Raw genomic sequence first — 24,334 nt, forward strand, 5'->3', positions numbered from 1 at the left:
TATCGTTCACATGACTAAAACTTCCTCACTATGTAAGCTGCACAAAACAAAATTCAGTCATTTTAGAAAAAAAGTCTGGGACTTCTTGTCTAAAAAATTGTCAACTCTATTTACAGAATATTTGGCATAATTGCCAGCACTTTTTCAGTAAATCCATATAATCTGGCAGTAGGACCTCTCCATTTCCTTTTGACTTGACTGTGTCAGCTGCATTTGTTACCTGTGCTATTGGAATGTGTTTATTCTGTCAAAGGTAGTTATCTTTCAAGTTCTTCCAATATTCATAGAATCCCTACAGTGCAGGAGGCCATTGGGCCCAGCGCGTCTGCACTGACCCTCCAAAAGACCACCCTACCTAGCCCCAATCCCCCTACATATGCCCATAACCCCACCTAACCTTTGGACCTAAGGAGCAATTTAACATGGCCAATCCATGTAACCTGCACGTCTTTGGACTGTGGCAGGAAACCGGAGCACCCTGAGGAAACCCACAAAGACACGGGGAGAATTTACAAACTCCACACCGACAGTCACCCAAGGTTGGAATCGAACCCGGGTCCCTGGCACTGAGGCAGCAATGCTAACCACTGTGCCCCGTGCTGCCCTAAATGAATGGAACATGTGCATTACCTACAGAACATCAGGCATTACTGGCGCTGCTGTTTCAAAACACAGATCACATCATTATCCATTGGCTGCAGATATTGGAGGGAATTTTAATCCAACCCACCAGGTGAGGAACTGATGGGATTTGCTGGAAACCATCATTTGAACCCCACCGGAGAGCAAAATCCCGTCATTTTCCCAGCTGCTGAATTAGGTTAAAATTTCCCCCATCGTGTTTGGTGGTTAAAGTATTATATTTAGAAACACCTCAAAAAGGGCACCAGTTATCCAACAGCATCTCCACCAACAAAACAGGTGTTAAGATTGTACAATCGTAAGAACCCGTAAGCGAGTCATCGCAGAAGATATAAGTGGTTCTGAGGTCTGATTAAGTATGACTCTTCCTGAGATGGAAGGAGGAAGATTTAAGCCATATAATTCAGAAATAGCTGCCAGCACCTTGAAAGATTCACCCAGGAAGAGGATCCAGGAGGAACAAGGAATATACCTACAGCTGGAGATTCAATGCTCTATTATTTCAGAGTGCATGGCAGCCAGTTCCTCCATACCAGTGCAACAGGATGAGATTTAATAAATTGTATTAATGTTGATAACTATAAGCATATAGACTTTATTCTATTCAGTAAACTAATGTTAATTTATCAGTTATCCAGAGTCCAATGCTAAATTAATCTGACCAATTTGTAACGATTTCAGATACTGCTCTTGGCAGTAAATTTATAATCAGCAAGCAGTTAACGATAAATTAGTGATATAACTGAACTGTATAAACTTGTTCCTTGTCATCAATTCACCTTATTCAATATTTGATTATACTGGTGCTGCAATAATTCTAAAGTGAATAAACAAATGCTAATTAAGAACCAAATGGCAATATATTTGGCCCATTCAGTGTGTTGGTGTTTATAATTGACTAGTTGTAGTCCTAATTCCATATTGTCACTCTCTATTCCCCTTTCCTACAATCACTTCTCCAACCTAGCTTTACACATGGACAATCCTTGCTTCAATACTAGCCTCAGCACTGAATTCCACTTTTATTTGGATGGAGCCTGTTGGGAAGATGGCAGCGTAAGCATTTTTATCAAGACAAACTTAAACATCAGTAACTCTTAAAATGGATGGCAAACCCAATGAGCTCCTAGGAAAAGAGTGAGGCTTCATCTGGTATTCTTGATAATTTATCTTTCAAGACAACGATCAGTGTTCTTGAACTTTCCTCCCCTCATTACATTTGAAAATCCCTTATTGTCACGAGTAGGCTTCAATGAAGTTACTGTGAAAAGCCCCTAGTCGCCACATTCCGGCGCCTGTTCGGGGAGGCTGGTACGGGAATTGAACCGTGCTGCTGGCCTGCCTTGGTCTGCTTTAAAAGCCAGCGATTTAGCCCAGTGTGACCTTAGGAAATGTCAGTGTTTCACAGCCAATAAACCATTTTGGAAGTATTGTCACTGTTGTACTGTAGAAAACACAGCCACCAATGTGGGTACAGCAAGAACTCACAACAGCAATGTGATCATGAACAGACAATCCCCTTACTAATCTCAGTTGAGGGGTAGAAATTGACTGAGACACCAGGAAGAACTTCCCTGCCCTACTTCAAAATAGTGCCATGGGCTCTTACATATAACATAAAAACTCGGAGGATGAGGCCATTCAGGCCCTCGAGCTTGCTCTGCCATTCTATATGATCATGGTTGACCTCAGCTCGGCCTTAACTCCACTTTGCTGCCCATTCTCCATAACCCATTCCTAATTAAAAATCTGTCCTCTGACCTTTCTCTCCATTTAGATAAGTTGTCTTTCTGACCAAAATGGATTGCCATTCAGATCGAGTCAGATTCCCATTTAAAATGATTAAGATTCCCATTCCGATTGATTCAGACTCCCATTCATAGATTTAGATTCAAATTTAGCAAGATTCTGACTAACATTTACAATGATTCTGATTCATGTTCAGATTGAGTCACATTCCCATTCTGAGTTATTTAGATTCCCATTCGGATTGATGTATATTCCCATTAAGATTCATATCTAGAATGATTTAGATTCCCAAATTGAAAAGGAGGGACTTGCCTTTATCTATTGTTACGCCACCCCAGGCAGGTGTGCAGTCAATTCCAGCCTCACATGCCCTGGAGTCACATCACAAGTGAATTACCAATAATTCTCGTAAAAATACCCAAAGTATTTGGCCATTCGCTGCCCAATAATTACTTACTAGGTTTGTAAGTTGAACATAATGTCTGTTTATTTATAAAAAATAACATAAACTCTACAGTAAATACAACTGGATAACAAGTAAATGCCTACTACCCCCTTTAACTGCCCCACCCTCTATCCACACACAATACAAACACAGAGGGGGAAGGAGGGAAGGGATAAAATAATAAGAATGAAGGACAAAAGATAAGTCTTTGTTTCCAATGGTGGTTCTTCAGCACGCTATCCTCACAGCATGCTCACTGATTAAAGCCTCTGGTTTATAGCTGGTAATGGTTTTCCTTGCAGTCATTCATTCAGGATCCACACAAGTTAGAAATTCCAGTACTCACAGGCAGCAAGTTTTCTGGAGTGACGCTTTGGTTATCAAACTGGACCTTCAACTTGAGGTTCACATTGAGACCTACATATTTCTGTGTCGACACTTCATTTCACATCAAATATTGCTTTCAGCTCATGGTTTGACTTCAAAGTTCCGCAGACTGAAGAGAATAACACCCAGTCTTGCTGGAGAGTCAGCCCTTTGGGCCAATTCATTGGCCACCAGTCAAATCAATCAAACCGAGTCATCACTTATGCCAGCCAGTCTGCAATCACCAGCCTAAAAAAGCACAGGTTCCTCCTGTTTGAATGAAAGATACAGGCTGCTTTGCCTTAAAGTCACAGGTCCATTAAACATTCATGGATCAAAAATGTAACAGCAAAAAAGAAAAGAAAAGTGAAATAAGGGAATGAACAAGAACAGGAAGGATCCTTACACTATGGTGTTAAAAGGTTCCACCAATATGTTTGTGGGCAATGCTTTACAATAATAACCAACCACAAACCATTGTTGGGACTCCTAAGATAAGCCGATACCCCCACTTGCCTCTGCCAGCGGCCAACAATGGACCTTGCTGCTAGCAGCATACAGCTGCACTTCCCAACACAGGCCAAGTACCCAAATCTCCACTACGGACTCATTAAGCCGATTCCCCATGTCAAACAGTCTGGCGCCACCACCAATACCCCAGGAAATCGCATTGGTGCTGAACTTCCTTGACACCTTGCCGGTGTCGTCAGGGATCTTCCAAAATTGGACCCAGCAAAAAGTCTGATTAGTTGAAGTCCGACCTCACTCGCATGGACAAGAATGGAGTAATTCTCTGGGGGTCTCAAGTCGTCGTACCACCTCTACGGAGGGAACCCCTTTTACAAGAATTACATAGTGCTGATCCAGACCAGGTGAAAATTAAGATGCTAGCTTGCAGTTATGGTTTGGTACCCAAGGATAGACGAAGATATTGAAAACGTGATGCTCCTGTGCATTCCCCATCAGACACAAGCATTGCCCTCTGCAGCCAACCTCCACACCTGGGAGTGGCCAGGTCGTCCGTGGACCAGAGTGCACATAGACTTTTGATCATTCCAAATGGTTATCCACACAAGAGATGTGAGGAGCGACCTCGGCAGCCACAGTAGCCTTATGCTGGGTAGTTGCCATACATAACCTCCCAGAAGCCAGTCTCCAATGTCTCAGCCAGCAGCCCAGGTGAGAGTAGGAGCACGGAACAGCCCTACAGGAGCGGTGGAGTCTCATGGAGTTTTCTTCAGACAAGACTACCTTAGAGATGGAGGAGCCGGTTGGGGAATTGAGATGGTTCATAAGGACTTGAAGGTCCCCAGACAGACTGACTTTGTGATGAATTATTTTCAAATATGTCTCTTTACCTTCTAAGATGTGTATAACATTTGTTTATAGCTTGTTTTGCAAAATGTAATTAATAATTAAGGGACTCAAGGTAGCAGGGATGTGGTAATGTTTTTCCTTTAAGGGCGAGCCCTCACAACCAAAGTGATCAGCTCAGGGCCAATTGTGCAGAAGCGCGTAAATCCCGGCCAATGGAGAGAAGGCGCGGGGGCCTGGGAGGACCCCAGAGCCAAAGAATTAAGACCTAATTGCTCTTGGCCTCTACAGTTATCTTTGTTTATTAATTAACCCCCTTTTCTGTGAAAGGAAGTTTTAAGTGTATTGTCTCAAGCCACCTTTTTGGTTCTGCCTTTTAATTTGGCACCTAGCTCCTCATATTCCCTCAGCAGGACCTCTATCCTTGTCGTTGGTACCTAGGTGGACCTTGAAACTGGATCGTTCCCCTCCCAGTCCAAGTCCCTCTGCAGCCCAGATGAGATATCCTGAACACTGGCATCAGGTAGGCAACACAGCTTCCAGGACTCTCGATCTTGGCCACAGAACAGTGTCTACGTCCCGACCTACATTTCTCTTTGCCCCCCACTTGAATGGCTCCCTGTACCACAATGGTGTGGTCAGTTTGCTAATCCTCCCTATAATCTCTGCTGTTGTCCACACAGGGAGCAAGAATCTCGTGTGTTGGACAAGGATTGAGGCTCTTGCAACCCTATCTCCTGAATTCCTCTACTTGCCTCACTTATAGTCACACCCTTCTGTCTCTGACAACTGGCCGAAGTCAAGGTAGTTAATCTAAGGGATGTGACTGTCTCTTAAAACATATCATCCAGATACTCTCCCCTTCCCTGATGTGTTAGTGCCCGAAGCTGACTCCAGCTCATCAGTTCTGAGGCGGAATTCATCAAGCAACCACCACTTACTACAGATGTGGTCACTAGGAACCACAATAAGGTCCACCAGATCCCACATCTCCATTTTATATAATTCAATTAAAAAATTTCAAAATGGTCTTTAGTTTTTTAAATTGTAAATTATTTCTATTTCCCTTTAATCTGAAAGCAATTTAATTATGTAATTCAAATGAAATGCTTACTAACCAATGTATTTAGGGTTTTCCAGTGATGTCATTCCTCCCCCCCCCCCTAACTCATATGGTGTGCTCCTCCCCACAACTCCCTTCCCCTAGGTCTGCCTCACTCTGAAGCTCCTCTCCCTTCCCCTGCTGTTTTATCTCACCAGGTCCATCTCTCTCCATGCTGTTCCTTGCTCTGAAGCTCCTCTCCCTTCCCCTGCTGTTTTAACTCACCAGGTCCATCTCTCTCCACATCGTTCCTTGCTCTGAAGCTCCTCTCCCTTCCCCTGCTGTTTTAACTTGGCAGGTCCATCTCTCTCCACGCCGTTCCTCGTTCTGAAGCTCCTCTCCCTTCCCCTGCTGTTTTAGCTCGCCAGGTCCATCTCTCTCCCCTCGCTCTGAAGCTCCTCTCCCTTCCCCTGCTGTTTTAGCTCGCCAGGTCCATCTCTCTCCACGCCGTTCCTTGCTCTGAAGCTTCTCTCCCTTCCCCTGCTGTTTTAACTCACTGAGTCGGCCTCTCTCCACGCTGTTATTCACTCTGATACCAATTTATATCCACTTAAAACAGAAGCAGATATATTCTCTGTTCAAGACTAAGTGTTGACGCCAGGGCAAGATTAATGTTCTACTGGAGGAAAACTAGCACCACACCTGGACCAATTCAATGACTGTTAAGGGACTAGCACCAGCACCACGAGGAACACAATTCCAATCAGAAACGGTATCGGATTTGCCGGGTCATGGTTTGACACTCAGGATGCTGACAAGCTACAGCTGCATAGACACTTCATTCCCGATACACACCATCCCAGCCAACAAGATGGCAGCAAGATGCGCAGCACCGAGGTTTACCGACTGGAGACGCTGCTGCCGGGCCTGGATGCAGGTGGTAGAGGTCGTCAGTGCCGTGGACAACACTGTCCAGGCCAGCCAGCAGTGCCGAAAAAAACTGCACATCCTCCTCAGGGCATCCAGGGGGAGTAGGCAGCACTGTGCCCCTGGCATTAAATCCCACTCCACACACCAATAACCCCAACCCCCTCCACCCAGAGGGCGGCTGAACCCCCCACCCTGCAGAATATGCCGGCACCCATATTGGCCGCCATGGCGGGTGCCCTGGCCACATGAAGCCACCAGCTACCTACCCCCTGGGCTATATGCATCATGGGCTATAGGCATCAGAGTTTTTCAGTTTCAGAAAAAACGCGCACATCGGAGGTTTAGCGGGTCTATAATGTCCAGTTATTTGAATATTGTGTAGCTCCATTTTCAAATTCCAGCTGAAAGACAAGCATAGCAGTATTACAAATCTGTTTTGGTGGAATGGATATTTTGGTTCTCAATAATTACTCCGAACACTAGATTCTCATAAAGGTCAGACGGGAGTAATGTGATCAAATATTTTCTATCCTGTTGCCGAAATGGACATGTTCGTAGACTTATGAATTCTGAGAAATAACATTAGAATAAGACACATAGAAGCTCGGAAAAAATGAAAATCCAGTTAACCTGCTCCACTGGGCCAGGCTAGATTTTGATACCTCCTTTGGTCAGTTGAAATTGTAAAAACAAAAGAGCAGCTCATAATTTATAACAATAACATCCATTTAAAACTTATTTTGAATTCATTCATGAGATGTGAGCTTCGCTGACTAGGCTAGCATTTATTGTCCATCCCTAATTGTTCTTGATGCGGTAGTGGTGAGTTATCATAGAATTTACAGTGCAGAAGGCCATTCGGCCCATCGAGTCTGCACCGGCTCTTGGAAAGAGCACCCTACCCAAGGTCAACACCGCCACCCTATCCCCATAACCCAGTAACCCCACCCAACACTAAGGGCAATTTTGGACACTAAGGGCAATTTATCATGGACATCTTTGGACTGTGGGAGGAAACCGGAGCACCCGGAGGAAACCCACGCACACACGGGGAGGATGTACAGAGTCCGCACAGGCAGTGACCCAAGCCGGAATCGAACCTGGGACCCTGGAGCTGTGAAGCAATTGTGCTATCCACAAGGCTACCGTGCTGCACACGGGTTGCCTTGCACAAATGTAAAGCAATGCCGTCGCACTAAATTGTTAGTTAAAAAAGATTAAGCAATAAGAATTACCAGAATGTTAGAGGGTACAAGGTTGGAACTGTGTGGGTGCATGCGTAGCTGTTGATGTGTGGTGGTGAGAACTAGTAAGAAAACTGAGTAGGCAGAAGGCAGACTCACATTCACTCCTTCACCCCCACCCAGTCACTCCCACACCGCCCAGCTCAGCCACGACCATTGTCCAGCCTCCCGACTGCCACCACACAGCTCCGAGCTTACCTCCACTTCTCTCGCCCACCAGTCTTCAGCATACTGATCGCTACTACACCACAAACTGATCCTCTTCCTTATTTGCTGCTAATAGGCCGACTAGTAAAAGAATAAGCCTGTGATTGAAGAAGCAGCTCAAAAAAGCCTAGGGTCCGTGTAGAGGGACTTAGCGGGCTGCACCCGGACCCTGGGTTGTACTTGGACAATCCTGTTATAGATAGTAGGGCTCATGAGTTTGGAAGGTTAAGGAGCCTTCCTCCAGTGCATCTTGTATATGGTACACACTGCTGCTACTGTGCACCGGTGGTGGAGGGAATGATGTTTAAGGAAGGGGTGCCAATCAAATGGGCTGCTTTGTCCTAGATGTTGCGCTTCTTGAGTGTTGTTGAAGCTGCACTCCAGGCAAGTGGAGAGTATTCCAGCACATTCCTGACTTGCACCTTGTAGATGGTGGACAGTCTTTGGAGAGTTAAGAGGTGAGCTATCCACCATGCTCTTGGAGCCACAGTATTCATGTCCCGTTCAGTTACTGGTCAATGGTAACCCCAGGATGTTGATAGTGGGGGTTCAGTGATGGTATTGCCATTGACTGTCCTCTCTAGTTGGACATAGCCATTGCCTGGACTTGTGTGGGACACATTTACGTGCTACATGGTAACATTTGCCTGGATATTGTCCAGGTCTTGCATCAGTATCTGCAGAGTCACGAATGGTGCTGACCATGATTGCACAATCAGCGAATGGTGCTGACCATGATTGCACAATCAGCGAATGGTGCTGACCATGATTGCACAATCAGCGAATGGTGCTGACCATGATTGCACAATCAGCGAATGGTGCTGACCATGATTGCACAATCAGCGAATGGTGCTGACCATGATTGCACAATCAGCGAATGGTGCTGACCATGATTACACAATCAGCGAATGGCGCTGACCATGATTGCACAATCAGCGAATGGCGCTGACCATGATTACACAATCAGCGAATGGCGCTGACCATGATTGCACAATCAGCGAATGGCGCTGACCATGATTGCACAATCAGCGAATGGCGCTGACCATGATTGCACAATCAGTGAGCATCCCCACTTCTGACCTTATGGAAGGAAAATCATTGGCAAAGCAGTGAAAGAAGGTTGAGCCGAGGACAAATGACTAATACATTTAAAAAACAAAGTGCAAACACTGGATGGTATCTTTTAATTACATTTTTCAAATATATCAAAATAATCTTCAATGCCAATTAGCTGAGAATGAACGGTGTGTATAGAGATGCCTATGATAATCCAATCTTGTGTCTCTCTTTATAACAAATTGCATTTTAGGATTTTCAAATGTCAGATTTACTAAAATACCCCATTGTGTGAAATTTCAATATCGTTTATGACAAGTGAAAAGGCCAAAAACAACAGGCTCAATCAGCAGCAATATATTCCAAAGGAAATATCTCCTGTGTACAATTGTTAAAAGTTCAGAGTGAACAACCTGCTAGGTTTATAAAATACTAACTTGGAAGCATATTGCTCTTACATATTAGCCGCTCAGATGAAAGTTGTTGAATTCACTTAACTTCTCTATCAAAATTGGCGGTTTGCATTTCCTGGTGAGGATGCCAGAGGAACCTAGTTAGTAAAGAGTGATCCTTGTTGATAAACTCCTCAGTTCGAAAATGACAGTCTTTCTACGTGATTGACAAGATGAATTATGTGAGCGTGTCCTCGTTCCGAATATACTCGCCAACATCAGCCTGGTGAAATACAACAATTGCCATCGGGTCTACTCTCCGGCAATCCTGGGTCGATTTTGCAGCAACTCCAAAGCCCTTGAGAAATAATTAAAGAATATTTTAAACGCTATGGATTATAGAATTTGAAAACAGTTTAGTTCATCAGATTCCTGTTGCTGCTCAGAAATCCGCAAGGATAAACAACAGATGTCAACATTGTGAATTATCACCCTGAAGTTGATTAGTGTTGCAAAAATATTCAAGCACTCAGAAAATTACTTTACTCAGCCCCTTTAGCTGGGAGGAAGAAAGTAGAAGAAAAAAGAACTAAACTAAAAATCTAGTTTTAGACGCAAATGGATTAGGGCAGTTGTATTTAGGACCACTTATGAGAGTTAATTTACCAGATTTCAGATTATGAACCAAATCTTACAAAATTAATGTTAAATGTAATTGCACCTTTTAGAATAGTAATGTGGGGGAGGGGGGTTATCCCGGAGGTATCGCAGATGATGGAGTGGGGTAACCCCTCTCGGAAGATTCTACATAATCACAGCATGGGAATTTCCCAGGAAGTTCAAATTTATATTAGACAATGACCTTGCACTTGGAGGCATCCGATACTCTGATTTAAATCAGAGACTTTGGATGGTTCTAATTCGCTCAGCAGAATAGTTACCCAAGAGACGCGAGGAGGATTAAAGCCACTTCCAGCTCCCGGGGAACTATAATTCTGATCAATCCCCCTCCCGAATACGCGTTCCCACTGACCTTCCCAGCCCCGGTTATCTACCTGACCCTACCTTCCCACGATTACCCTCCCACCCAACTCCCTCAACCCCGACGTATCCTCCCAACTGACCAACGGCCCACCACCCATTCCACCTGACACCCCTTGGCAACCTTCCTGACCCCCCTCCCCGACTACTCTTCTGACCTCCTCTACACCCGGGCCTGAAAGCTCACCTGGCTTACAGTAGCTAATGCTGTAAAAAACAGGTGCGGCTTCACTCGCCTGATGTTGCTGCCCCAGACAGGAAGGACCTTGGAGCTGCTGCGCTGCACATTTCCCACCATGTCCTGGTCGGAGATCTGGGCGAGCAATGTGCAGCTCACGATGTAGTTAAGTAGAAAGGACTGGCAATCCGACAATGATTGTTACTCCTTGGAACCTCTGGGCCATTATGGCCAGAGCTTGTCTATTGTACCCCCTCAAAAAGAATGGTTTTAGTTGTGGTTCAATAGTTGTTGAGGGGCGGACAAGCCTCGCTCTTACCAACGGAATGTCAGCCATGGAGTATACCACTACACCTTGGTACTGGGCTGTGCTTTCTGTAATTCGACCCAAACCAGATTTCAATACATGGTTCCCATACAGGAAAGATTGTTCTGTTCCAGGTTTCACCCACACTTTGTACTGAAATAAAAAATAAACAATTACCCTGCATATCTGCACAATTCAAAATATGATAGAAATAAGATTGAAGGCACACATGTATTCTCAAATATTCATCATTCTAACATTCATGAAATACAGTTCCAGCATTGCCCATTTCAAAACAGCACTAAATTCCATTCACAGGAGATGCTTCTACTACCACTTTGCAGAACACCACATTACTTACCTTAGCATATGGAGCAAGATAGTCGAGTGCTGTAATGTGAAGTCGAAATTTTAAAGTTTTCGTGAATTTTCCAAAGCAGGTTCCCAACGAAACAAGCTTATCTCGAGAAATATTTGTTGCCAATTTTAGGATTTTCTCACTACAAAAGACAATACAAAAATTTCAGGTAAACCTAAATATGATATTTTGTAACAATGTCCTTTCCAGACAGTCCTGCACTAATCATTTGTTTTTAAAAATCTTTAATCAAAGCCATTATGTAATATACCCTTTCGCAAAGGTTCATTATGCTCTTCTCCACAAATTCTTTAACCTTGGCCTCATCCTTAATTCACCACCCTCCAATATAGACAGCACCAGGGTTCAATTCTGACCTTGGGTGACTGTGTGGAGTTTGTACGTCCGTGTGTCTCCACTGGTTTCCTCCAGGATCCAGTTTCCTCCCACAGTCCAAAGATGTACAGGTTAGGTCGATTGGCCATGCTAAATTGCCCTTTAGTGTCCAAAAAGGTTTGGTGGGTTATGGGGATAGGACATGGGCCTGGGTGGGGTGCCCCTTCGGAGGGTGGGTGCAGACTCAATGGGCAGAATGGCCTCCTTCTGCATGGAGGGATTATATGATACTTCACTCTTCCTCTCACAAAGCCAGGAGCAAAGGACTAAAACCTTGAGGCACTTCTTACCTGACATAATAAACACGATCTTTGTGTAAACGGAAGCAGTAGGTTCCATCTGGACGCTCCACCAGTAACTTAATATTCTCTCCAATACTAAAAATAATCAAATATTATAAAATGAGAACAGAAATTAAAATGCCTTTTTGCTTTTGTGTTCCAAAGTTAGTGTGCCAAATAATACTTAAAAGATGACCACACAATAACCAGTGCTTAGAACCGAAATATAACTGTCCACTTACAAATATGAGAAGTTTAGAACTAATGAAAGCTTGCTGAAGAAAACCCTTGATACTGCACATTGAGGAAGATTAAAAAATAGGCAAATATGGATTCCAACCCAAAATAATACTGCACAATTTTCAACATTCAAGTATTTAATTCAGGGCAGCACGGTGGTGCAATGGTTAGCACTGCTGTCTCACGGCACCGAGGTCCCAGGTTCGATCCCGGCTCTGGGTCACTGCCCATGTGAAGTTTGTACATTCTCCCAGTGTCTGCGTGGGTTCCACCCCCACAACCCAAAGATTAGGGCAGCACGGTAGCATTGTGGTTAGCACAATTGCTTCACAGCTCCAGGGTCCCAGGTTTGATTCCCGGCTTGGGTCACTGTCTGTGTGGAGTCTGCACATTCTCCCCGTGTGTGCGTGGGTTTCCTCCGGGTGCTCCGGTTTCCTCCCACAGTCCAAAGATGTGCAGGTTAGGTGGATGGCCATTCTAAATTGCCCTTAGTGTTGGGTGGGGTTACTGGGATAGGGTGGAGGTGTGGATCTTGGGTAGAGTGCTCTTTCCAAGAGCCAGTGCAGACTCGATGGGCCGAATGGCCTCCTTCTGCACTATAAACTCTATGAAATCGATGTGCAGGCTAGGTGAATTGTTCACAGTAAATTGCCCTTTAATTGGAAAAAATGAACTGGGTACTCTATAATTTTTAAAAATGTATTTAATTGAAGGCTCAGTACTCCCACACTTCTGGCATATGGGGACGATTTTCAAACACCATTCAACGCGTTGCTAGCATGGCTTTTTAAATTAAGCTTTCTGCTCATCACAGTGAGTGGATGTTGGTGTTAGGAAATGAACATTGTTCATTTCAAGACTACCAAAATTAAGCATTCCTAGATCAGATATTGTGGAGAGATACAACAGAACTGAAACAGTCCCCAACATGAACCAAAGTATCTTAGTGGCTGGAAATGTAAGTTTCAGTCAGTTTGTTAAATCTCTAAAAGCTTCTTCTGAATTGGACAAGTTACAGATGTATTATACATACACACCATACACACATACAAATTATATACACACACATACATACGCGCGCGCAGATTATACACGCACACAGATTACACAGGCGCAAATTATACACACGTAAATTATACACACACATTAAGTGATTATACACACAGATTACACGCACTCAGATCATACACACACATTAAGTGATTATACACACAGGTTATACGCAGATTACACGCACTCAGATTGTACACTCAGGTCGTACACACTCAGATCATACACACACTCAGATTGTACACACTCGGATATCATACTTACAGATTACACACTCATTTACAGAGATTATACACACACACAGATTATACAGACAATTATACAGATTGTACACAAACAGATTATATACACACACACATTATATATATTATAAAATGGTGGATTCCCTCCCTCCACCCACCCCACCCTCAGAAGCCTGGATTTCTCCTCCCCTCCCCCCGGAACCAGGCAACCACAGCGACCCGGGATATTCGTGTACAATAAACCGGCAGGGGCCCCCTCGCCATCCCCAGCCTCACTATTTGGCCAGTTTCTCGAACAGAAGCCGGGTCTCTTCCTCCGTCAGCGGCCTCATCTCCCAGTCGCACGCGCTCCGCCGAACCGGATCCGGAACCGGGCTGTAACCAGGGCAACCGCGGGGCCCGACCACCCCTTCCCCCGGAACTGGGCCGTAACCAGGGCAACCACAGGTCCGGACCCCTTCCCCGGAACTGGTCCGTAACCAGGGCAACCACAGGTCCGGACCCCCATTCCCCGGAACTGGGCCGCAACCACCGGGCCGGCCGCCTGCCGCCTGCCCCCTCAGTCACTCAAATACTTTAGAAAGTAACTTTACCCGGGTTAAAGGGAGGGGGACTGACATCTTTAATTTAAAACGCCGACGCCGAATTTTGTGGCGTTGAAGTGTTTATTTTCAATGTTTCACCTATCTACGGATGTTGGGGAATAGGAGCGATATTGGTGCAACATTTAATTATCAATTGCGCCAGGCACATTTGCTGTGGTCGCTGTTGAATTATAACGCCAACATTCAGCGAGCGGTTGAAACCCTCACCGGCCATCAGTGTGAGCAGAGTGTGTTTATTTGCAGTTCCCAGGTCCACCCTCGGAACTGCTTTCTCGGTGTCGGTGCGCCGTCCGGAGGGTTTGTTCCCGCGGCTCCGTTTCCGGTTGTTTACCCTTCGCCCGGGTTTAAAAAAAAATAAAACTTGTCACTTGCGGCGTGGAAGAAAATGAAGCGGAACAAGCGCGGCCGCTTTGTGTCGGTGGCCATGGCGCAGAAGATGGAAAGGCTGTCCGACGCTCAGCGGCAGCGGTGGGTTGGCACCGAGCGGCCGGAGCCCCAGGCCGGAGCTCCGCCAGGGGGAGCCGAGGGCCCCGGACTCGCTGTGGAGTCAGGTCAGTGCTCCTGCCCGGCCGGGCCACTGCCTCCCGTTTCACTTGGAGCGTCGCCTGTCGTCGCCCCGTCCAAAAGCCGAGGCTGCGGGATTATCCTGTCTGTCACCTTGACCCGGTTAACATGCCCGCTCAGCGGACTCTGGGGTCTGTGCTTCAGTGCAGCATTGCCAGAGGCACCGTCTTTAACAACCCCCGGCGCTGTCTGCCCATTCTGGTGGGATGCCAGAGATCCTGTGGCACAGTTGGAAGGAAAGCAGGAGTTAGCTGTCGTGTGGCCCCGACGAGCGGTCTGGTCTGCCTGTCAACTAAACCTGTCAGCTTTCCTGATCTGCGGAGCCTTGTGTCCAAATTGGACGACAAAGCAGTATTAACTGAAATCCATAGAATAGAGTCCCTATCATAGAATAGACGTGGTTAAGAATATTTTTCTATCTTAGAATCCCTGCAGTGCAGAGGGAGGCCATTCGGCCCGTCGAGTCTGCAAAAAGACTATATCTTGACCCAATTCCTGAAACCCCACCCTCGGGGGCAATTTAGCATGGCCAATCCACCTGCACAACTTTGGAAGGTGGGAGGAAACCCACGCAGACACGGGGAGAATATGCAAACTCCACACAGACAGTTGCCTGAGGTTGGAATTGATCCCAGGTCCCTGGTGCTGTGAGGCATCAGTGCTAACCACTCTGCCACCGTGCTGCCTACAGAACAGAAGGCGGCCCATCGGGTCTGCACCGACCCTCTGAAAAGCACTCTACCCAGGCCAACTCCCCGCCCTATTCCCATAACCTCACCTAACTAAGCAGCAATTTAGCATAGCCAATCCACCGAACCTGCATATCTTTAGACTGGGAGGAAACCCACGCAGACACAGGGAGAAAGTGCAAACTCCACATAATCACCAAAATCGTCCCTAGCACTGAGGCAGCAGTGCTAACCACTGTGCCACCATGCCGGCCACTTCAGAAGTTAATTGTAAAACTCCTGAAGTTCCATTGAGGTGAGGTATACTAAATTAATCCTAGAAGTAAAGCTACCCTAGAATTTCTCACTGTTGATAGGTTCATAGAATTCCCTACAGTTCAGAAAAGGAGGTCATTCAGCCCACTGAATCTGCACCGATCCTCTGAAAGAGCACCCTACCTAGGGACCTAAGGGACAATTTAGCATGCTCAATCGACCTATCCACATCTTTGGCATGTGGGAGGACACCGGAGCACCCGGAAGAAACCCACAAAGACACGGGGAGAAAGTGCAAACTCCACACAGGCAGTAACCCAAGGCAGGAATTGAACCCAGGACTCTGAGGCAGCCGTGTTATCCATTGTGTCACCATGTTGCCCCTTGATAAAGAGACTTGATAGGAAGTTTTGTGATTCAGGGGTCACAGTTTTTTCTGACAAATCTCAAAGGTTATGCTCTCTTAAATTACATTTGCCACTTCTCTTTTTAGATTATGCATTTTGATCATTTCTTTGCCGCTGCTGTTGGTGTGGTGCCATCTGTAAATTTTGACATATCTCAGAAGAGATTTTACAGCACGGGTTAAGAAGGTATATGGGATACTTGCCTTTATTAGCCGAGGCATAAAAGCCGGAAAGAGGCTTTTCGGCCCATCATGACCGCGCCAGCCATCAAGCACCTATTTAATCCCATTTTTCAGCACTTGGCCCGTTACCTTGTATGTTGTGGAATTTCAAGTGCTCATCTAAATACTTCTTAAATATTGTGAGGGTTCCTGCCTCTGCCACCATTTCAGGCAGTGGGTTCAGATTCCAACCACCCTTTGGGTGAAAAAGCTCTCTAAATCTCCTGTCCCTTACCTTAAATCTACATGCCTGGTTATTGACCCCTCTGCTAATGGGAAAAGTTCCTTCCTATCCAACCTTTCCTTCCTATCCAACCTATCTATGCCCCATATAATTTTATGCAGCTCAATCAAATCCCCCCCTCAGCCTTCTCTGCTCCAAGGAAACAACCCCAGCCTATCCAGTCTCTATTGATAGCTGAAATGCTCCAGCACAGCAGAATCTCCCCTGCACTCTCTCGTGCAATCCCTGCCTTCCTATAGTGTAACGACCAGAACAGCACACCCTACTCCAGCTGTGGCTTAACCAGTGTTTTATACAGCTCCATCATAACCGTCCTGCTTTTATGCCTCAGCTAATAAAGGCAAGTATCCCATATACCTTCTTAACCACCTTATCTACCTGTCCTGCTATCTGCAGGGCTCTCTGGACATGCCTGCCGAGGTCCTGCTGATCCTAGGGTTCTACCATTCTTTATATATTCCCTTGCCTTGTTAGTCCTCCCAAAATGCATAACCTCATACTTTTCAGGGTGAAAATCTGACAAATGGAGTTTAATGTGGGGAAGTGTGAGGGCTGTGCACTTCGATAAGAGGAATCAAAAGGCAGGTTATTATTTAAATGGCGAGAGACTGCAGGTGAATGAAGTACAGAGGGAGCTAGATGTTCTAGTGCATAAATCACAAAAAGCTAGCATGCAGGTTCAACAAGGTGTTAAGCAGGCAAACGGCATTTTGGCCTTAATTGCAAACAGGGTGGAGTTTAAAAATAGGGAGGTTTTGTTGCAATTGTACAGGGTATTGGTGAGGCCTCACCTGGAATATTGCATACAGATTTGGTCCCCTTACCTAAAAAAGGATATAGCAACCTTGGAGGCAGTCCAAAGGAGATTCATTAGGCTAATTCCTAGGCTGAGAGGGTTGTCCTATCAAGAGAGATGAAATAGTCTGGGTCTGTATTCCTTGGGAAGAGTGAGGAGTGACCTTATTCAAACATAAAATCCTGAGGGGACTTTACAGGTTAGATGGTGAGATGTTTATCTAATGGGAGAGTCTTAAACAAGGGGACTTTGCTACAAGATAAAGGGCTGGTCATTTAAATCTGAGGTGCATGGAAATATCCTCTTGTAGAGGGTGGTGAATCTCTGGAATTCTCTGCTCCGGAGGGAGTGGAGACTGAATCATAGAAAGTAGAGGCGGATAAATATTTGATAGATCAAGGAATAGAGGGCTATGGGGAAATGGCACAGAAAAGTAGTTGAGACCAATGTAGATCAGCCATGATTGTTTTAAATGGCAGGGCAGGCTTGAAGGACCTGGGCTACTCCTTCCATTTCTTGTGTAAATTTCATTTGCCACTGTTCTGCCCATCTAACCAGCCCGTCTATATTATCCTGTAATCTAACACTTTCCTCTTCCTCATTATTTACCATCCCACCAATTTTTGCAACATCTGTGAACTTACTGATCATGCCTCCTAGATTCATGTCCAGATCGTGAATGTACACTACAAGCAGCAAGGGTCTTAGCACTGATCCCTGCGGAACACCACTAGACACAGACTTCCAGTTACAAAAACAACCTTCAACCATCACTCTCTGCCTCCTGCCACTAAACCAATTTTGGACCCAATTTGCCAAATTGCCCTGCATCCCATGGGCTCTTACCTTCTTGACCAGTATCCCTTGCAAGACCTTGTCAAAAGCCTTTCTGAAGTCCATGTAGACTACATCAAATGCACTGCCCTCATCCAAGCATCTAGTAACCTCCTCAAAAAATTCAATCAAATGTAAGGGGAGGTGGTGGCATAGTTGTTTTGTGACTGAGCTAGTAATGCAGAGGCTCAGGCTAATGCCCTGGAGGCCTGGGTTCGAATCCCACCATGGCAGATAGTGACATTTGAATTCAATAATAATTTTATGGTGGCACAGTGGTTAGCACTGCTGCCTCACAGCACCAGGGACCTGGATTCGATTCTGGACTTGGGTGTGTGGTGTTTGCACTTTCTCCCCGTGTTTGTGTGGGTTTCCTCCAGGTGCTCCGGTTTCCTCCCACAAAAAAGTACAGGGTAGGTGGATTGGCAGTGTAAATTGCCCTTTAGTGTCCAGGGATGTGCAGGTTAGGAGGGGTTGCGGACATGGGCCGCAAGCATGGGCCTAGGTGGGGTCATCTTTCAGATGGTTGGTGCATCTCGATGGGCTGAACGGCTTTTTTCTGCACTGTAGGAGTTCTATGATATAAGACATGATTTCCATTTGATCATGCCATGCTATCCTTACACAATCTTTGCCTTCCCAAGTAGAGATTAATTCTGTCCCTCAGAACTTTTTTCCAATAGTTTTCTTACCGCTGACACGATTCTCCAGATCACATACAAGCACTGATTCCTATAGCATACCACTCTCAATTTTCCTGTTAACCAGTACCTCCTCATTCAGCACAAATTGTTACTGTTCACTGCACACCAAATTCTAATCCAATTCAACACATTGTTGTCAATGTTGGCACAAGCCTTACAAAATAAACAGTTATGATTTGGGGGAGTATCCCTTCGAGACCTGCTGTCACAGAAGTCAGTTGTCCCACTGAGCCAAAGTAGGTACCGTAAACCCTCAACTATTGCTTTCACCTCTGGACTAGTCTGTTCCAACGCTCAATCTGCCGACCACTCAAGCTGCATGAACTGTTGCTTGTCTAAAATTTGTTGCCCATGCCCTGAAACCCCTGTAAATTCTGTGCTCACCGACCCTCATTAGTATTCCAACCCCCAGTATATTGATCAATTCTAGATTTAATCTGTAAGTCTCTGCAGACATGCTGTTCCGTACCTTCACAGCTTTGTTTTTTAGCCCCCCTACATGTCATCTCAAGCCATCCATTCTTCTGATTTTTTTAGTCTTTTACAGTTCTCCTCACTGTACTTTTATTTTATAAAAACCACATGCCTTCTAAGTCACCATAAAGCAATTAATAATGGATTCAAATTTGTTACAAGTCTGCTTGACTTAAATCCATTTTGCATTTGGATTAGTAGGTCTGTAAAGAACTGAATCTGAAATAAATTCTGTACCACAGTGGCTTTCATAATCTGCCGATGTGGTGTCCTTTGTAAGTGAACAGAATCTGCAAATTCCTCGTGGTAACTTCTGAAAGGCAATATTAATAAAGGAAAGTGCTACCATGGTGGAACAGCTTTATTAGTATACAAAAATAAGTAAGCAATGCAAATACTGAAAAATTCATTCAACAACATGGTTAGAATCTGGCCTTGAGGAGCCCTTGTAGTCAAGCTTCCATCAATAAATAATTTTCTGTAAAAAATTATTTTCCGGTTTATTAAATGCAGAGTGTTTTTGTAATAGTTGTTCATTAAAGTTTGTAAACATTGACTTTAGCACCTAATATGGGAAAATCCTTTCCCTGGAAAGAATGGGAAGTTTGTTGTGTCCAAGATTGTTAACAGTTTCTCCTACCCAAGCAGAGAAATCAGAGGTATGCTGTCATGTCTCCTAGCTGACAGAATGTTTTTTCTGGGACACGTGGTAAGTCTGTCTTTGCTAGCTATAATTGTGTGCAGTGAAATGTGGTCCTGGATGACCATACCTGTTCAACTTCAATATTACTACTGACTAAACATACTACTGTAGCTGCTCAGATATAGTAATGTTCTAGCACCGTGGTATTGGTTTGAAATATCTGGAATTTTCTCTTTTACATAACAGGCCCTTTATTTGGATGGGAGGCAACATTTTAACTGGAAAGTGTTTCTCTTTCCCTGCTGACAATCATATTTGGTTCTAATTTTGAACCTTTTTATACACATTCAGTTGATATTCCATTGTCCTGTCACTATAATTATTTGGATATCATGTCTTGCAAGGCATTCATTTGGTTAGTCATTCATGGACCAATAATATCATATTTTTCACACAGCAATATAAATCTGCAATATATTTTCGGTCCACATAGACCCGTGACTTTTTTTCTCTGCATGATGCCTTTTCCCTGGGAGTCCAGGGTGATGGTGTTCCAGTAGAGTGTTCCTGAATGTTCCAGATATAGCACATACTTATACAGTTTCTCTGCTGGTTGACCACAATTCATTAATTAATACATAAACAGCTATCTCCCAGAGACTTCCTTGATATTGTGCTTATTATAGCTTAAATAATAACACATTTGAAGATTACATGGCCCTGAATTTCTGTTGGAGTTATCACCATTCTCACCAATGAGAAAACACTAATTACAGCAGGAGATAGAGAGGAACCTCTTGTGAACATTTGGGATCTAGTAATATCAAAATCCCACCAATCAAAACACTTCTGTTAATGATTCATTGGTAACTGATCTGATATATAAACAGGATCTAATGATATGCTGAAGCTGTTGAAAAGATTAATGACTTTATTCTGATAATGCTCTAGTTCATCCGCTGGATAATGGCTGTATGTTAAGAACATAGAACATTACAGCGCAGTACAGGCCCTTCGGCCCTCGATATTGCGCCGACCTGTGAAACCACTCTAAAGCCCATTTACACTATTCCCTTATCGTCCATATGTGTATCCAATGACCATTTGAATACCCTTAGTGTTTGCGAGTCCACTACTGTTGCAGGCAGGGCATTCCACACCCTTACTACTCTCTGAGTAAAGAACCTACCTCTGACATCTGTCTTATATCTATCTCCCCTCAATTTCAAGCTATGTCCCCTCGTGCTAGACATCACCATCCGAGGAAAAAGGCTCTCACTGTCCACCCTGTCCAATCCTCTGATCATCTAGTATGCCTCAATTAAGTCACCTCTTAACCTTCTCCTCGCTAACGAAAACAGCCTCAAGTCCCTCAGCCTTTCCTCATAAGATCTTCCCTCCATACCAGGCAACATTCTGGTAAATCTCCTCTGCACCCTTTGCAATGCTTCCACATCCTTCCTATAATGCGGCGACCAGAATTGCACGCAATACTCCAAATGCGGCCGCACCAGAGTTTTGTACAGCTGCAACATGACCTCATGGCTCCAAAACTCAATCCCTCTACCGATAAAAGCTACCACACTGTACGCCTTCTGAACAACCCTCTCAACCTGAGTGGCAACTTTCAGGGATCTATGTACATGGACACCGAGATCTCTCTGCTCATCCACACTGCCAAGAATCTTACCATTAGCCCAGTACTCTGTCTTCCTGTTATTCCTTCCAAAATGAATCACCTCACACTTTTCTGCATTAAACTCCATTTGCCACCTCCCAGCCCAGCGCTGCAGCTTATCTATGTCCCTCTGTAACTTGTAACATCCTTCCGCACTGTCCACAACTCCACCGACTTTAGTGTCATCTGCAAATTTACTCACCCATCCTTCTACGCCCTCTTCCAGGTCATTTATAAAAATGACAAACAGCAGTGGCCCCAAAACAGATCCTTGTGGTACACCACTAGTAACTGGACTCCAGTCGGAACACTTCCCATCAACCACCACCCTTTGTCTTCTTCCAGCTAGCCAATTTCTGATCCAAACTGCTAAATCTCCCTGAATCCCATGCTTCCGTATTTTCTGCAGTAGCCTACCGTGGGAACCTTATCAAACGCTTTACTGAAATCCATATACACCACATCAACTGCTTTACCCTCATCCACCTGTTTGGTCACCTTCTCAAATAACTCAATAAGGTTTGTGAGGCACGACCTACCCTTCACAAAACCGTGTTGACTATGTCTAATCAAATTATTCCTTTCCAGATGATTATACACCCTATCTCTTATAAACCTTTCCAATATTTTGCCCACAACAGAAGTAAGGCTCACTGGTCTATAGTTACCGGGGTTGTCTCTACTCCCCTTCTTGAACAAGGGGACAACATTTGCTATCCTCCAGTCTTCTGGCACTATTCCTGTAGAGAAAGATGACTTAAAGATCAAAGCCAAAGACTCAGCAATCTCCTCCCTAGCTTCCCAGAGAATCCTAGGATAAATCCCATCCGGCCCAGGGGACTTTTCTATTTTCACTCTTTCCAGAATTGTTAACACCACCTCCTTATGAACCTCAAGCCCTTCTAGTCTAGTAGCCTGAATCTCAGTATTCTCCTCGACAACATTGTCTTTTTCCTGTGTGAATACTGACAAAAAATATTCATTTAGCACCTCTCCTATCTCCTCGGACTCCAAGCACAACTTCCCACTACTGTCGTTGACTGGCCCTACTCTTACCCTAGTCATTCTTTTATTCCTGACATATCTATAGAAAGCTTTAGGGTTATCCTTGATCCGACCTGCCAAAGACTTCTCATGTCCCCTCCTGGCTCTTCTTAGCTCTCTCTTTAGGTCCTTCCTAGCTAACTTGTAACTCTCGAGCACCCTTACTGAACCTTCATGTCTCATCTTTACATAAGCCTCCTTCTTCCTCTTGACAAGTGTTTCGACTGCCTTAGTAAACCACGGTTCCCTTGCTCGACCACTTCCTCCATGCCTGACAGGTACATACTTACCAAGGACACGCAGTAGCTGTTGCTTGAACAAGCGCCACATTTCCATTGTGCCCATCCCCTGCAGTTTTCCTCCCCATCTGATGCATCCTACGTCTTGCCTCATCGCATCATAATTGCCTTTCCCCCAGATATAACTCTTGCCCTGCGGTATATACCTATCCCTTTCCATCACTAAAGTAAACGTAATCGAATTGTGGTCACTATCACCAAAGTGCTCACCTACCTTCAAATCTAACACCTGTCCTGGTTCATTACCCAGTACCAAATCCAATACGGCCTCGCCTCTCATTGGCCTATCTACATACTGTGTCAGGAAACCCTCCTGCACACATTGGACAAAAACGGACCCATCTAAAGTACTCGAACTATCGCGTTTCCAGTCAATATTTGGAAAGTTAAAGTCCCCCATAACAACTACCCTGTTGCTTTCGCTCCTATCCAGAATCATCTTTGCAATCCTTTCCTCTACATCTCTGGAACTTTTCGGAGGCCTATAGAAAACCCCTAACAAGGTAACCTTCCTTTCCTGTTTCTAACTTCAGCCCATACTATCTCAATCGACGAGTCCTCATCAAACGTCCTTTCTGCCACCGTAATACTGTCCTTGGCTAACAATGCCACCCCTCCCCCTATTTTACCACCTTCCCTGAGCTTACTGAAATATCTAAACCCCGGCACCTGCAACAACCATTCCTGTCCCTGCTCTATCCATGTCTCCGAAATGGCCACAACATCGAAGTCCCAGGTACCAACCCATGCCGCAAGCTCACCCACCTTATTCCGGATGCTCCTGGCATTGAAGAAGACACACTTTAAACCACCTTCCTGCCTGCCGGTGCACTCCTGCAACCTTAAAACCTTACTCATGACCTCACTACTCTCAACCTCCTGTATACTGGAGCTACAATTCAGGTTCCCAAGCCCCTGCTGAACTAGTTTAAACCCTCCCGAAGAGCATTAGCAAATTTCCCCCCCAGGATATTGGTACCCCTCTGGTCCAGGTGTAGACCATCCCGTTTGTAGAGGTCCCACTGACCCCAGAATGAGCCCCAATTATCCAGAAATCTGAATCCCTCCTGCACCATCCCTGTCACACGTGATAGCTTTTAGAACTTGCTTATTGGACAATAGTCACCTGAGAGAATCTTAAAGGGTCTGCAAAATCAGATTTCTGTGTTAAATTTCTTCCACAACATTTCTGCTGAATAACAAAAAAATGATAATGCTATCAGCTACCTGAAGGAAATCGATGCTATCAGAAGTCTTAATGGGTTCTCTCAGAATACGTCCACACATTCAAGGACCCTTGAATAGAAAAAGAATAAAACCTCCGACTTAGACAATGATTTGAAAAATAATCCCTCGTCAATTGTGCCTTTAGTCTACCCTCCAAATTCCTTATTCCA

General features: G+C 44.9%; 2 protein-coding genes across 4 annotated transcripts in view; one reads left to right on the plus strand and one right to left on the minus strand.

Annotated features, from left to right (window-relative positions):
* Window positions 1-9,100: 9,100 nt before the first annotated feature.
* On the minus strand, window positions 9,101-13,912 carry nip7 (NIP7 nucleolar pre-rRNA processing protein). The gene is made up of 5 exons (XM_072518060.1): window positions 13,757-13,912; window positions 11,958-12,044; window positions 11,275-11,413; window positions 10,926-11,066; window positions 9,101-9,745 (listed from the first exon to the last, which is right to left on the minus strand). The coding sequence occupies exons 1-5, from the start codon at window positions 13,810-13,812 to the stop codon at window positions 9,626-9,628; spliced, it is 543 nt and encodes a 180-aa protein (XP_072374161.1). The 5' UTR covers window positions 13,813-13,912; the 3' UTR covers window positions 9,101-9,625.
* Window positions 13,913-14,017: 105 nt separating this feature from the next.
* Window positions 14,018-24,334, plus strand: part of LOC140430532 (zinc finger protein 276-like) — a 47,067-nt gene continuing 36,750 nt past the window's right edge. Inside the window, exon 1 of one of the 3 annotated variants that reach the window (XM_072518057.1) lies at window positions 14,018-14,636. In XM_072518057.1, coding sequence (XP_072374158.1) covers window positions 14,471-14,636 — 166 coding nt within the window. In that variant the 5' untranslated portion in view covers window positions 14,018-14,470. Of the gene's footprint in view, window positions 14,637-14,878; window positions 15,634-24,334 lie in introns of those variants that run through there. The other 2 variants (XM_072518056.1, XM_072518058.1) reach the window with 2 other exon arrangements.

Source organism: Scyliorhinus torazame, chromosome 10, assembly GCF_047496885.1.
Source record: "Scyliorhinus torazame isolate Kashiwa2021f chromosome 10, sScyTor2.1, whole genome shotgun sequence".
In the NCBI taxonomy this organism is placed as follows: Eukaryota; Metazoa; Chordata; class Chondrichthyes; order Carcharhiniformes; family Scyliorhinidae; genus Scyliorhinus; species Scyliorhinus torazame.